Below are 16,259 nucleotides of genomic sequence, written 5' to 3'. Positions count from 1 at the left end.
TTGGCAGTCCACAGGCACAAAAAATTGGAGTCCCATGAACACTATATGGAGAAATAACAGGAACTGCCTGCAGTTATGGGGAGTTCCTTACATAAGGGAAGGAACAAACACAGCACAGATCATAGGGCTGAACAGTATGAGTCACAACAAAGGTTGAACAGAACTGAGATGCAGAATCTATTCTCCCCATTGTAGTTGGTAATAAGGGAATAGCCAATTAACATTGATTTGCCCTCAGCAGGAATACCTGCAGAGGAAGCTTAGACATTAGAAGTCCAAGGATCCCTGAAGGGAGACTGGGGCCCAATTGGATGAAGCTGACAGAATCCTCTGAATATCAAAGTGTGAGTCTTCCCACTTGTGTGTTGATCCTTTTCACTTCTAGGTGAACCAGATTATTCACATCCATTTCCATTGCTTGTGCACAGTTTGTTAAATCTCTGTGGCTAATAGGATCCAACTTTATATGTTTCCTAATGAAACACTGCCCTCTTTTTCTTTGTATTTGCATGATCAAGTTTGTGTTTTAATTGTTGTTATGTTGTGGCACCTGAAATAAAATGATCAGACAAAATTGATTGCATTCAATTTAAATATGGTGTAGACAGAGTAGAAAGGTCATAAATACATAAGAATGTTATTGTATTAAAATTTAAAAAGTCTTAAGTAAGAAAATAAATCTTTCCACAAATGCGTTATGATGAATATAATGACAAGTGATTCAGCCATACATCCACGATCAGTAATGAGGTAATGTGTCTGCCTGCATAAATTCTAATGAGATTTTCTGTGACTCAAAGGAAATCAAAAGAAAACTCTCATTCATGTATTTTATAACTGTTTAATAATAATAATTCATTGTCAAATCTATAAATTTTAATGCAGTTTTTGAGAGCTGGAAAAAGTATTGTTATACACAGGAGGAGGACAGACAGAAAATAAAAGCAAAAGAAAAATGATACCATTTAGTACTAAAAATCACTTATAATTAGTGAGATTGGATCTCAAAGAAACAGCTGGGCATAGTGTTGTGTGCCAGTGGACTCAGCTCCATTGGAGGTGTGGGTCAGAGGATCACAGTGCAAGACCCACCCCTGAAAAAACATGAAACCTTATCTGAAATAATTATCTAAAACAAGAACATTCTGGTATTGTAAAGCAAATGCATAGGAAGCACATGACTGAGTTCAGATACCACTATCACTAAAATAAATACAGGAGAGAACTCCAGACTCACTGTGCATGGTGATGTCTGGTAGGAGGTGGCTGGATAGGATCCAGAGCTTCAGAAATGAAAGTTCATGTGTTTGTCCATCTGCACCTGCCATTGGGACTAAGGCTGTGCTTGCTGTGAGCTGCGCGCCCCCTCCTGGTCCTGTTTGCTCCTGCAGGGAGGTTTGTGTCAGGGCTCACACTGAGTTCCGCTCACTGTGTCACTTGTACAGTAATATGTGGCTCTGTCCTCTGAGGTCACAGAGCTCAGCTGTAGGTAGAACTGATTCTCAGACGTGTCCCTGGAAATGGAGATGCAGCTCTTGAGGGATGGGTTGTAGCTTGTGCCTCCACTAGAACTTATGTATCCCATCCACTCAAGGCTTTTCCCTGGAGGCTGGCGGATCCAGCTGCAATCATAACTGCTGATTGAGGCACCAGAGACAGCACAGGTGAGGGACAGAGTCTGTGAGAGCTTCACCAGTCCTGGTCCTGATTCCTGCAGCTGCACCTTGGACAGGACACCTGGAGACAAGAAGAATCATTACAGTTAGTCACCTGTGGTTATGAACTTCTCATGGACCCATGTGTGAATTTGGGGACATTCACCTTGGGAGCTGTCACCAAGCACAGGAGAAGAAACAGCAGCCTCATCTTCTGGGCCACAGCCCTGCCTTCCCAGAAACCTCAATCCTGTGTGAGGAGTGAGCTGTGAGCTCCACCAGCCTGAGAGGGGATTTAACTTAAAGACTGAATGATAATTTGCATGTGGATAGTCCTCTTCTTATACATGTGGAGCACTGAGGTCCAGATGCTCTGGAACCGGTTACATTGTCACACTGCTGCTCTTATATGAAGTCTAGGTCTCCCATACTCTGATTTAATTCATCTGTTATCCAAAGGATACAGCAGCCAGGACAATAGAGACTGGATAGAATGCTGTCTGTGGTTCAAGCATGGAGACACATGTGTATAATTCCAGTAAATGGGAGTTGGTGAACATAGGATCACAGTTCAAGTCTAGTCTTGCAAATTTTAGGAAGAATGGATGGCACAACAGAAATTTTTAAAAATTGTTAGGACATAGTTCAAGTAGGAGAGCACTTGAAGTACTAGGCACTGTGTTCATTCCCCAACACTGCAAACAATGCTGTCTGTGCTGTGCTTTATTCACAAAGGAGATTGTGAGCAATTGCTGGAGAGACACAAGCAATCTTCTTTCAATGACCAGTCCCCACATATGAATTCTGCTCCTCCTGTGGCGATGTTCACATTAACTTTCAGCTTCCTCTTGTTCTGCATAGGATATTCCTGCATGTAAACTACTAAATGAATCATTAATCCCCCTTTGTAAACACATTTACAATTGATACCATCAATAGAGTGATAATGTCCACAGCAGTCAACTCAGACACCCATGAAGCCTTAAGATCCTACACCCATTCTGCTTCTTCAAAGTAATTTCAGAAACTTGCTTCCAGACCCCTGTAGCCTGCTTCTGCTCTTATTTTTCAGGTTCAAATCCATAATGTATGCTTTAATATTGTTAGGATTGTGGAGAGCAGGATGGACATATAACTTCCCTAGTGAAAAGAGACTTTCAGGAATCCATGAGTCAATGCTTTTCCAATAGAATGGAGACTTCATCACAACCAACAGATTTAAGGACAAATCACTCACTGTTCATATTCTCTTGACTTCTGACCCAATCCTCAGTGGACAGTTATGGCTTCATGACTCCCCACCTCCCTAGTGACCCAGGATGGACCTCCCTTGGGCAACACAAGGGTCACTCCCAATGTCACAGACAAGAACACAGAAGCCATAGGGTTCTGGGTTTGTGCCCAGGAACTGACCACTCCAGAGCATGTGGTGTCCTTCAGAGAGCTAAACCATGCTGGGTTGAGAACTGCACTAAGGATTTGGGAGTCACATGTCCTGTCCTAGAGGGCCAGGAGGAATATGGTGCATGCATTCCTCCTGTCTATGACACCTACATAGGTGGAATTATAGGCATGTGACAGATGCCTGGCACATTGTTGAAATGAGAATCTCATTCCTATTGCCCATGCTGATATTGAATTGTGATCCTCCCTATATGTACATCTCAAAAAGCTGGAAAATAAGGTAGTTTAAAACAAGGACACTTGTTTTAAAAAGTTAAATAATAGATTCCACTGCCTTAAACACCACAAAAGATTACAGTAATATTGTCCTAAAGAGCATTCTTGAGAAGGTGGCAATGTCCATTGTCCAAGAATGTGGACATGGTGGAGACATTGGTAAGCGGTTACTGTTATCAGACAAACCTCCATTAGATCCTTTCTTTCACTACCCAATGGTGTATTTTACTCATTTAGCAAAATAATTGTTTCCATTCTCTTATTTATTTGGTATAGAGATTGGAAAAAATATGCATTTTGTTTCCATCACCTTTCAAAAAGGGTATAGTATCATGGAGAGTGACTTTGTATTCAGAATATAATGCTCCAAGTTATGGTGAGCTTATTCTTCTATTGAATGGAGTTCCCACTAAACTATTAAGAGTTCTCACCTAGATAATGCAGTTTACAGTTACTCCCTTGCCTGGGTCTTGGAACATGAAGAATCATTTTCAAGACATTTTACTCTAAAAGTGGAGGGAGATTCTGTATTTCAATAAACGTTTGCATATACTGAATGGCAGGAAGCAGTTTGCAAGTGAGGGAATAAAATTCATGTACTGGAAATTAGCCCTTTACTGACTTCCTGGGAGGGATCTGTGTTGAGTGGTCCCTGAGGATCCCCTGCTGGTCCCTTGTGGTCTTCTCCAGTTGGTTCTGAGTGACTTTCACTGCTCCTGGGCACCCCCTGGTGGTGCTGAGAACACACTGTTCTTCCAGAGTGTTCCCCTATGTCCTGGACAGCCCTGGTGGACCAGAGCTCCCTCTGCTGAGTACATCTGCAAAGAGGAATGTGTCTAGGCTTAACTTGTATAGAAATGACAGCACCTTAGGCACAGAAATACACAGCACTGTCCTCAGATGTCATACTGCTCAACTGCAAGAACACTTGGTTCTTATCTGTTTCCCATGCTATAATGACTCTGGATTGCCAACTGTGGCTGTAGTTAGTGTTCCCTTTAGCTCAGATCATACCAATCCAATCAAGGCCCTTCCTAGCTGATGTTGGACCCAGGACACAAAATATTCAAGTACTGAGAGTGTATATGTACACAGGTGAGGCTGAGAACTTTGGAGTGAGTGGATCAAGGCTTCTTCCCCCCAAAGAGCAGAGTTATTTGACTCTCCAATGCTGTGGCTCTGAATCATCCTTCCATGGGATGTAACAAATCATCAGAGGAGACTGCTGGAAATGCTGAAGTATCTGGTCTGGGGAAGGATTCATGGTCCTTGATGAAAAGGAACATCCAGTGATTCCCTCTGTGTGCCTTCACCACGAATGGTCACAATTTCATAATAAGTCTACTTCTAGCATCAACACTGGAGAATGCTTTCCAACTCCTGAAGCTCAATCTGCATGAATTAAAATGAGAGTTCAGTCAGTTGGAATGAAATCATCAGAGACTGGGTGCATAGCAACCCTGAGACTTTCCATCTGCTCCCATCCCCACTGGCCTCACATGCACTGTGAATATGAGGAGCTGAGGAGGCCCTAGCACTGCACAGTCCCTGAAGCTACTGCTGACTCTGATATTGATGGATCTGGACATGACTGTCGGAGCTGAACTGGACCTCGAGGACCCATCCAGCATGAGTACTTTCATGTCCTAAGACACAGGTTCCTCTCAGGAAACAAAGGCCGAGTTAAACAGGTATTGCCAGGAACCTTGGCAGTATTTTATCTGCATTATTGATGATTCTCATGTCCTCCTTCTAAATAGCTACAGTAAAGGAGTGAGGCACTGGGACTGACCTTAAAGGGAACATTATGTGGGAAAGTGAATGACATGATTTACATTCTGTGGCTAGTCCTTCAGCTGTCATTGGGTAATCTGGATAGAAGGTCCATCCGTCTTTCCCTTTCTCACTCCCTCCTTCTAAATTAGACTTCTGCACACAGTAACTCTAACATGAGATGCCACAGTGGAAAGTGCACAGCAGGTTGGCTGACAGGGGAGCACTCTGCTTAAAGAGCTCCAGGATGACAGGAAGGTGACAACCTAAGACAGAGCAGGCAGGGAGCTCTGGTGTCACCACTTAACTCAGGAAAAAAAGTTGGAGAAAAGACATTCAGAGAAGGTTTATACTGAGCATCACTATTTAAACTTCAGCCCCTGCCTACCATTTCCTATTTGACAGAGAAAATTACATCTATACAGAATCTTCTCCCTTATCAGAAGAACATGCACATAAATTCTGTAGCATGTAAGGAAGTTCTGAGCATTCGTACAAACATGGAGCAAAACACTTTCAACACCACTCCTGTCTCTGCTATTGGTTCTCTATGTGGTACATATAGACCAGTACATATTGTGCTATGTAGACCTATTGTCTTATTTATGCTGGGATGAAGCTATCTTCTCTATGAGGGTAAGTAATTATGGGAAAACAATCTCACTGTGGTGTGGGAGAAACACAGTGTGGTGGAGGAAAGAGCTTCTAGTAACACAGGACCTGTCATCAATCATCTAATTCTCTGTTGCCTATTGTACCAAGACTAATCAAGTGTGACATTTTCTCTATACGGTAAGTTATGTAAGCAATGTCAAATCTGAAATAACTGAATCTTTCATTCCAACAAGCCTCACCACACCACAATAAATTTTCTTTAGTGTTTTATCTTCACACATGGGGTTTTGTTAATCCAGTTAATTACAAGCCTTTAATTTCATTTTAATTATAAATATACTTACATATTCAGCTATTCAGATAAGTATAACTCAAAGGTGACCATGAAGAAGACTTGAACTCAGTTGATTTTCTTATTATCATTGATTTCTTAATGAATCATTCTTAATTTCACAATCTAAATCAAAATATAACAAGAGTGAAGAAATTCACCCATGAGGCCATTACAAATTAAAAATAATAAAATAGCATGGAGAATGTCAGTTGATAAAGAATGAAAATATTAGATTAAAAACATGCAATGAACTTCCCTGCACCTGACACATGTCAAAGTACAAGTGGACTATATATAAATCATTCGCGTGTCCTTTCTTGTATCTTCCTTGAATACAAAAGCCTTGCTGACAATTGTTGATTTTGAACTGTATTAGTGAGTAAACAGTGACAACACACATGAATGATTAGGATTCTCTTTCAAGACTACTTTTTATTTCTTTTGCCTCACTATGAATATATTCAGAATTCCATGGACTGACTTATTAATGTCATTCCTGGGGATATAGTGGGAGAGGCGAGGGTGAATGAAGGAGATTAAGGTGAGGGTATATGGTTGATGGACTTCATATACCCATATGAAAATGAACAAAGAAACCTCTTGTGATTGCTGCAATAGGGATGAGGAAAGGGTTGAGGGGAGGACACAATGGGAGCCATGTGACCAATGTATAATATAAGTCTAACAGAATTTGTCACTATGATTGCCACCCTCTATCCATGAATATCATCCTAAGAATAACATGAGACCCAATTTAAAATAATGATCTAAAACAAAAGTGGTGTGGTGGTATGGCTAAAGTGGTAGAGAAAATGCATAGGAAACACATGACCCCAACTTCAATCACCACTGCCGCTAAAAGCAAAAAATAGAAAAGAAACACTTCGATGATCTCACACAGGAGAGATCTCCAGCATCACTGTGCATGGTGGTGTCTGGTATGAGCTTCTGGGTAGAGACCAGAGCTTCAGGAAGAAAAATTCATGTTTTTGACTGCACTTGCCATTGAGCCTGAAGCTGTGCTTGCAGTGAGCTGAACACAACTACCAGTCATTAGCACCATGCCTGGAGGTTTGTGTCAGAATCACATTGAAGTACCCTCATTGTGTGTCTTGTATTGTAATACACAGCTGTGCTCCCTGTGGTCACAGAGCTTAGCTGCAGGGGGAACTGTTCCTTGGAAATGCCTCTGGAGATGGACATGCAGCTCCTGAGTGATGGGTGTAGTCGTGCTTCAATCATATCATATGCTTCCCATCCTCTCTAGGCTCCTCACTGTGTCCTGGGAGATGCAGGTCCAATAGTAATTTCTGGTTATGATGAAGAAACTGAGACAGCACAGGTGACAGACAGCTTCTAAGATGGCTTCACCAGGTCAGGTCCTGACTCTTGCAGCTACACTTGGCCCAGGACACCTGGGAACAAGGAGAATCATCCAGTTAGTCGCCTGTGGTCACAACCTCCCATAGCCATGTGTGAAACATTGAGGACACACAAACCATGGCACAGCAGAAGACACAACAGTCTCATCTTCTAACCACCACCCTGCCTTCCTCAGAAACCTATGTCTTGTGTGAGGAGATAGCTGTAAGTTTCCCTGGTCTGAGAGGGAGTTCAATCTACACTTGAACAATAATTTGCATGTTGGTAGTCCTCTTCTTATGCATGGGTAGGAACTGAGGTCAGGCTGTCCTGGACCTGCTGTACCCTGTGAGGTATCTCTGGTCCAGTGTTGAAGAGATGTTTACATTTGTGATAAGAGGTTATCTAGAGGGATAATGGAAGTTGGGCCATGGACAATTCTACCTGCATAGGACATGACTACCATCCTCCAAGCCCCTTCTTACTTTTGTCTCCAGTCCAACTCCCTTGTCCACATAGGCTCTGGATTAGCTTTCCCAACGCTGTGACCAGCACAGCTCCTGCTTTGTCTCTATTCCTTCTTCAGTGATTTTCTTCACATGTGACTCAGGCCTTGTTAGATTGTTACCTTGATCCTTTTAGAGGAGGACAAGGCCACTCTTGTGCTCGAATCATTCTGTATTCCAAGGCACTCATGAGCAAGGAAGATAAACACTAGTTAAGATGATGTGTGTGGGTCATGCATGTAAGCACACACCTATAAGATACATTTTCGTCCTATCATAGGCAATATTGGATTTCACGAACAAAAGTAAGACAAAAGTTCTGGGGACATGGCTCTATTGGGATAGCTCTTGAGGTTCAAGGTCCTGGGTTCAATGTCCAGCACTGCAGGCAATGATGCCTGTGCTGTGCCTTATTCAGAAACATGTTTGCAAGCATCTGGGGGGAGAGACATAGGCAATCTGCTTTCAGTGCTCCATTCCCCAGATGAGAATTCTGCACTTACTATGAGACCATTCCCATTAAGATCCAGATTACTCTTGTTCTGCATAGGTTCTTCCTGCTTTTAAACTACTATATGGATCAAAGATCCCCTCATTGTAAATCCACTCATAGTTCATTCCTTCCATAGGATGAAATGTCCATAATTCTGACACCCACTAGGCCTTAAGATTATTTCCTCATTCTGATTTGTAAAATCAAATTTGGAAACTTGACTACAGACCCCCATAATCTGCTTATTCTTTTATATTCAGGTTCAAATCCACATTGCCCCCTGTAGCCTCATTAATACTGTGGCAGGGCTGGGGTTATAGCTCAGTGGTTTAGTGTTTGCCTCACGTGCATGAGGGCCTGAGTTCAATCCCCAGTACCACAAAAAAAATACTGTGGCAGGCAGGATGCCTACATCACTTCTCAAGTGAAGTGAGAATGTCAGGAGCCCATGAGTTGATACTTTGTCAACAAGATTGAGAGACTTCATTACTACCCAAATGTGGGTATTATAGAAATTCACTGTTTAGATTCACATGACTTCTGAACAAGCCATAGGGTCAGTTCTTCCTTGTGTCTACTCTTCTACCTGGGGACCTAAGAGGGTCCTTTTCAGAACACTTGAAGGTCTTCCACGAAGTCAGAGAAAAGTCTTTACTCAAAGCACATATTGATCAAACATGAGGGATTTTTGGCTATCTCTCCAGATACTGACAATTCATGGGAACATGTGTGTCTTCAGGGAGATCCTACATGACTTGTTGAGAAATGCCCTCAGGCTGTGAGGGCCACATTTCCTATCCTGAAAAGACAGGAAGAATAGGATTAAGGCAATCATTCTATCTAAGACTCCCACAAAGCTGGATATACTTGAATGAACCCCAGTCTTGGCTTACTGTTTTGATAGTGGTTTGCCAATTTTTCACAGGTAACCATCCAACAACAATCCTCCCTAATTTCACCTCCCTAGCAGCTGGAGTATGAATGAAGGTTAGATCAAAGGTTTTACCTGTACTCAAAAACATAGAAAGTTTCCATACATATGCTTTAAAGGGCATTTTTATGGGCAAGTTGGAAATGTCTTGCATCTCAGGATGTAGATGTGTTTGAGACATTGGTCAGAGGTTCTTGTTATCAGAAATATAGGCATGAGATTCTTTCTTCCATTACCTCAAGTGTTTACTTATCTAAGTAATTATTTATATGTATTTATTTATTTTGTGTTGGACTTAGAAAAATTATCTATTTTGATTCCATCAACTTTCACAAAGACTAGAATATGAAGCATAACCTTCAATTCAGAATATCTAGGGGAGTTCTATTGTTCCTGTTTATTGTGAGTTTATTCTTCTATGAAACTGACATCACTCTGGTTCTAAACTATTAGAGTCCTCACCATAAAAATCCAATATACAGTTATTCTATTGCCTGGACCTTAGAATACAGAGATCATTTTCCAAATGTCGCACTGTGAAATATGTATTTCTGTCCTCAGCTGTCACATTGATCAGCTATACATTTCTTTCTTATTTGTTTTCCTGGATATGATGACCTCAGGGAATGTGATCCTTTTAGTCCAGTTAACATCAATACACCACAGAACCTTCCCTGCTCAAAATTGTACCCAGGACACAGAATATTCAGATGCTTAGAGTGTGCTTGTTGCACAGTTGAGGCTGAGCATCTGGAAGGAACTTGACTGCTTCCCCCCATTGCACTAGGTGACTCTTGGCCTGGACACCTGAAGATAGGAAACAACCATAAGTCACCCAGACACATCCTCTCCTCCCCACTGTCCCATTCTTGAAATCCATGAGTCACTCACTACTGAGTACAGCCACAAGGGAGAACAAGAATGAGGGAGGGGCCATGTATTTGTTGATGTCTATAGATTTGTACGAGACCCTGTCCGTATCATGGAACTTTACACACCTCATATACTTATCCTGAATCTTGGGCCCATTTGCTGACAAGAGAATAAGTTGAATAGGTCATATGTGGGTTATCAGAGCCACTATGGATATCCTGTGGTAGGTTCAAGGTCCGGTTCCATCGTGTGGAAAGTGAAGGGAAGTCATCAAATTTGGAAAGAGGTGGGGTGGACTGCATCTGGCATTTGGGGAATCCTTCAATGCAGCTGCTCTTGCAACTCCTTACTCAGTTTTCCCTTGAAAATAAAGTTTAAATACATGATCACCAATTGATTAATTGTAGGAGAATAACTACTCAAAACTCTATGGTAACATGAGTTAGTTAATTTCTTGGAACTCAAGAATTAACATAAATTGATTCCTTCCTTACATTCACACATGCAGAGTAAGTGAAATGTGTATTGACTGACTATCAAAATTTAACGATTGAATAACTCATGCACCTTCTTATCAAATCTTCTACATGATCCAGTCTATTGATCTATTCTTCCAGTTTTTCCTTCCCTAAATTTCAGTTTTATTTTTTCCATCATTTCAATCTATTTTTTTCTATTTGTAATTGCCTTCATTGATAATACAAGTGGGTTTCATTTATATCATTTCATAGATGTATAGATTGTATTGTAAAAAAGTTCAGGCTCTCTATGAGATTCTTTTCTCATAGAGAAATGTCTTGCAATGTCTTGCAATGTCTTCCTAATTTCATCTCTCTGTTTATCTCTATTCTCTTTCAGTACATTCAGATGTTCTTTCTTATATTGCTCAATTTCATTTGTCATACTTGCAATCAATCTTTCTCCAGGACTTTATTCACTTCACTCACAATAATGTGTGTTGTTTGTTGTTCTGTAATTGTTGATGTTTTGAGGAGAGTGTTGCCTTGCTTTGAGTGTTGCATTGAGATTTGCAAATATGTGTCATGATTTGTGTCAGGCTGTATATTTTCTCACATGGGTACTTTGGGCATAGGTCAGAACATAAATATTTTCCCAATGTATTCACTTTATAAGGTCCAGTTCCCAGAAAAATACAGAGATGAGAAAACTTGCTCTAAAGCAATGACAGTTGACTGACACAGCTTAATGGAAATGCAGTATGAGTGCTCAAACATTCACCAAGACCACTCCAACATCACAAGAGGAATTAAGGAACAAAACAGCACAACATGAGGTACTGTGCTAGTAGATAATAAGAGTAAGGACAGAATGACAGCAGGAGGACTAACAGCAGTGAATGGACAGGAAATAGACAAGAATAAGGTGGAAGGGGAAATGGAGAAGTAAACGCAACTGGAACAAGAGAAAGTAGAGAATAAAAAAGATTCAGCCCACAGAAAAGTGAGCAAGAGAAAATAATATTCGTTATTATAATAAAATTCTGAAAGCAGAAAAAGTACAAAGAAATGTAGAAGAGGAGAATAGAGAAAGAAAAAGGGTAAGAAAGAAAAACTGATCTTATTTAGGAAATTAAGAGAATAATGTGACAGTCATTGACTGCTTGGTCATCAGTGCAGGTGCCTCAATGTTTGGTTCCCAGAGACAGGAGAAGCCATTGGCTCCTGTGGCTGTGGAAGAGTAGACTGCTTGTACCAGGCAAATACTCATATCAGGGAACCTTGTTGGTGCAGCACTGGTGCCCAGGTTGTAAGCATGACTTGGAAGTGGAACCACTGTACCATCTGTGAGAGTTGACACATTTGTAGAGCCCAAGTCCCCATGCTGTACAGCCGGTAAGAACTGACGCTTTCCTTAATATCCAGATAGCTGTAGCCTTGGTTTCCATAGCAAGAGGCTGTGTGATGAAGCCTGAAAGAGATTTCCTGTCTCAGTTTCCTCTGAGAATCCCAAGCAGTGCACAAATCGCCTTATTCTTTGCATGTCTGTCACGTTTTGGAACATAGTCATTGACATTGCATAGTGTGGTTGTGGTGACTATCATGTCAACCTATATACACTGAAGGATATTTCTACCATCTGCCATTAGTGAATGTGGAGATGAGAGAGAGAGAGAGAGAGAGAGAGAGAGAGAGAGAGAGAGAGAGAGAGAGAGAGAGAGAGAGCTATCAAACACTGATGTCAGAGTGTCTCCCTACCTTTAAGATCATAGACCGTTGGAGAAGAGTCTTTGTGGAAAAAATTAACTGTAATTATTCCTCTAAATGTCACACTCCAAGTTACACTAAATTGTCACTTAGGCTTCTCCATGTGAATTTTGAGGAACACAGTTCAGCACACAACAACAATTAGAGATGAGGAGTATTTTTGGGATATTTTGTTTGTCAAGGAGGAAAAGCAGGTCATATGGGAATTGCAGAAGGATTTTTGACTGTTCCAAAAGCATCCTAAAAAAAGAAAAGCCACTCACTTTTTACTGTCACAGTGAGAATGTGTGAGAACATGTAAAGAACAAAGGGTCATCCACAGAGGCTGCTGAGGTGTTGGAGAGGACAGAAAACCACTGAGCCCAACAGTAAGTTCCTGGTTGTTCCTCCTGTACCTCCTTCCTGGCTGAGACTCAGGGCTGGGTGAGCCTTGAGTGTCTTCTACAGGCCAGGCCCCCTGTGCACTGCAGGCAGGTTTGTATGTGGGCTAATACTGAAGACCGCTCACTGAGGTTCTTCTATAAAATACATGGCTATGTCATTGGTGGTCACAGATCTAAGCTGCATGGTTACTCTGCTTTTGAGAGATTGCTTGTACATTGTGTCTCTGTCTCTATAGATATCCCTTTCCCATGGAATGGTGGATCCAGTCTGCCAATTCCACTGTTAACAGAGTACCACTGACTGCATAGGTACAGAATAAGGTTTTGGAGGGCTTCACCAGGACAGGTCCTGACTCCACCAACTGCACTTGGGACCTGACACCTGGGGACAGAGAACCACAGATAGTCCAGAGTTCAGATGCAACAACCCCATAACATTCTGCCTGAATCCCTGAGCAGTCATGTGACTTTGAGTTTCCACCTGTGCGGTAACAACTGTGACCCAGTGTCCAAAGCTCACACAACAGACATCATCACTGGCAGCTCTGCAGGGTTTTTCCATCACTCAACTCTGCTTAGCTGTTGACACCCACATTTCTCTGCAGAAGTTGGAAAGATGGCATTTTCAAGTTGAAGTTGAAGCTGTCAAAATTGTAAGAAATCCTTGATCCTCTTTGTCTCACATCTATCACAGCAGCACTTATGTCCAAAGGTTCACTCCCAATAGGACACACTGGTCATCACGCTCTGATTGATGACATGGAGGATGATACAAGCAGAGATTTTACCTCCAACACCAGCTCTGTCCTGTTGCACTTTGATGTGGTGAGGTATGCATAAGCCTTCATGCACAATTTACACTCTTCATGAACCAATAAAGGCTGCTTTATGCCACCTCTGAGTACAGGATCTTGTGATATTTCTATAAAATATGGGGTTTTGAAAATGAAACCAGAGAGAATTGCTCTTCAGGCTCTTGAGAAAGAATCTTATCAAGTATTTTTGACAAAAACTTCTCAGGGAATCCAAATAGAAGGAAGTTTTGGTAAAGATCTTATGAATGACTTGAGTTCCAAAGATGCAAGGTACTCAAGTAGAGGATATCAAAATGAATTTCCTTGGATGTATGAGGGTTATGATTTGTGTACGAAGGCAAATGAAACAAGAACTTCAGAATGAGCTGTTTTAGGAAGAGAAAAACGTCTTCTCTAGACATTGAATAAGACCCATGACTCAGTCATTATTATAATTTTACCTTTTGTTTACACAGGATTATCACACAATATGGGACATTAGTCTGGGTTCCAATGTCATAATTCAGTTCATGTGTGAATGAACTGTAATGAAGTATTCAGGAAGCTGGAATACTTAATGTGTATCATGGACTGCTATGAATGATTATTTGAAACTGTCAGACTATATTTTATCATATCAACTTTCTATGTCCCTCATAAAATACATCATGCACAGAAAACAAGACTTGCACCCTCCGAACCAGCACACAGTTGCCTGCTATTGAGACAAGTCCTGGCAGGTGATGCTCAAATCAGTTACTTCTCTGTGCAGCTACATCCATGGGATGAGACCCCTGGTTCCTTTGTCCTATTCAGGTGTCCTAACACTGAATGAGAGGCATCTGAGAAGAGGGGGATACTGCCTACCTGTACACTGAGCAATTACTGAGGGAGCAGAGAGACCATCTTGGTCTCCACTGCATTGCATAGTCCTGGCTCAGAGAGTGGTGCAGAAGAGATGGGGAGAAGGAAGAAATCCACAAATAAAATCTACAGTCTGCCCAGATGAAGGAACTTTGTGCGAAAATGGGGTGAGAACATCATGGTCAAAATGTTTTCTTCAAATAGTGTGGCGATTTTTTTGAATGGAAAGTCATGAATAGTAATCAGTTAGTCAAACTATGATGTTTTATAAATTTACTTAATACAATTTTGGAAGACTTTACTATTCTTTCTCATTGCTGATGCACAATGTTGAGTACTTCTGTGAAGTCTGGTTGTGAGAACACGTTTTTCTCTATGTAGCAAATCCTCAGTGGAGGGGCTTCCAGGTCTCATGTAACATGCATGATTAATTTAATAAGAAACAGGACATAGTCTTCCAGAGCAGCAGGTGCAGTTCACACTCCAGCAGCAATGAGCAGGCTCTAGCTTCTGCTGAGCTCAAGAACACTGTTTTTCCATTTTTTATATTTTATTTGGGCCATTCGATCTGTGAAATGGTGTCTCGCTGTGGTGTGATGTCAGATTCCATGGTGATGAAAAGATGGTTTTTATTGTCTGTTTTTCATGCTGGTTTTTCACTTGCAGATTCTGTTTGATGCAATGTCTGCACAGATCTTTGCTCAATTCAAACATGGACTTCAAATTATTCAACAATGAGGGATCTTCTTATGTTATGGAGACAATAAGTTGGTGATAATGTGATGAGCAAACATTTCACTTGTTCTGAAGCTTGTCATTTATTTACTTCATAGCCATTTGAACTGGAAATATGTTTGGGGATTTTCATAATCCAACTTATATCTTTTAAATGATGAGTGACAGGTTTTCTTTTTCTTTGTAATTGGTTAACACTTTATTCCATGTATTAAAAGTCTACATAAGATCATGACATTCTTGTGCCTTGTAATGCTGACATGACGAGTCCTCATTCTCTTTCAGCTATGGTGAAGTGTGAACATGTGAGTGTGTTCATGTGTGTGTGTGTGTGTGTGTGTGCCTATGTACCTGTGTGTGCATTGCCTCATTCACATGGGGTGGTTTTCCTAAATTTATTAACAATTTTCTTGTCATACTAAAACTTGAACTATGCATCTAGTTCCATGTTCACAAGTTGATTATCTCAGATATTTATGCTAGCAATGTAACACTGACCAATGTAACTAGTCACTGTGGCTTCCTAGCACAATAATATGTGGCTGTGTCTGCAGAATCCAAGTTGCTCATTGTGAAGAACACATGGCTGATGGATCTGTTCTTGGAGACAGTGAGATGGCATTTAAAGGCTGTGTTGTATTATATATCATTATCTGCTACACACTCCAGAGCCTTCCCTGTGGGCTGATGAACCCATCCACACCCATACCATATACACTCAAAAAGGAGCAGGTTGATCTGTGAGTCTGGAATGGGGACGCAAGTCCAGGGCCATATTCCTTCATGTTGGCATGGAACAAGACCCCTGTGGGAAAACACAGGAAGAATGTAAGGCAGGCTGTGCTGAGGAATGGAGACTGCTGTCACTGACGGATCCCTACAGAGAACTCAAAGACAAGGAGAATCAGCAGGGAGACAGTGAAATAGAGCCTGTCCATGGTGGCACAGCAGTCATGACCCAGGCTGTGTGCTGGGATTTTAAACCCAAGAGTGTTTGGAATTGGGGGGATTTGCATTACCTTAACTTGGTTTTTGA

The 16,259-nt window shown here is 41.3% G+C and overlaps 1 gene segment (V, D, J or C); it reads right to left on the bottom strand.

The window, feature by feature from the left end:
* Nucleotides 1-1,402: 1,402 nt before the first annotated feature.
* Nucleotides 1,403-16,008, bottom strand: LOC109703106 (immunoglobulin heavy variable 4-59-like). The segment is given in 2 exon segments: nucleotides 1,403-1,737; nucleotides 15,933-16,008. Coding segments are annotated over 2 exon segments (411 nt in total).
* Between the last annotated feature and the right edge of the window lie 251 nt (nucleotides 16,009-16,259).

Source organism: Castor canadensis, chromosome 2, assembly GCF_047511655.1.
Source record: "Castor canadensis chromosome 2, mCasCan1.hap1v2, whole genome shotgun sequence".
In the NCBI taxonomy this organism is placed as follows: domain Eukaryota; kingdom Metazoa; phylum Chordata; class Mammalia; order Rodentia; family Castoridae; genus Castor; species Castor canadensis.
Note: the sequence above shows the minus strand (reverse complement) of the source record. Positions and strands in the feature narration are given on the sequence as shown.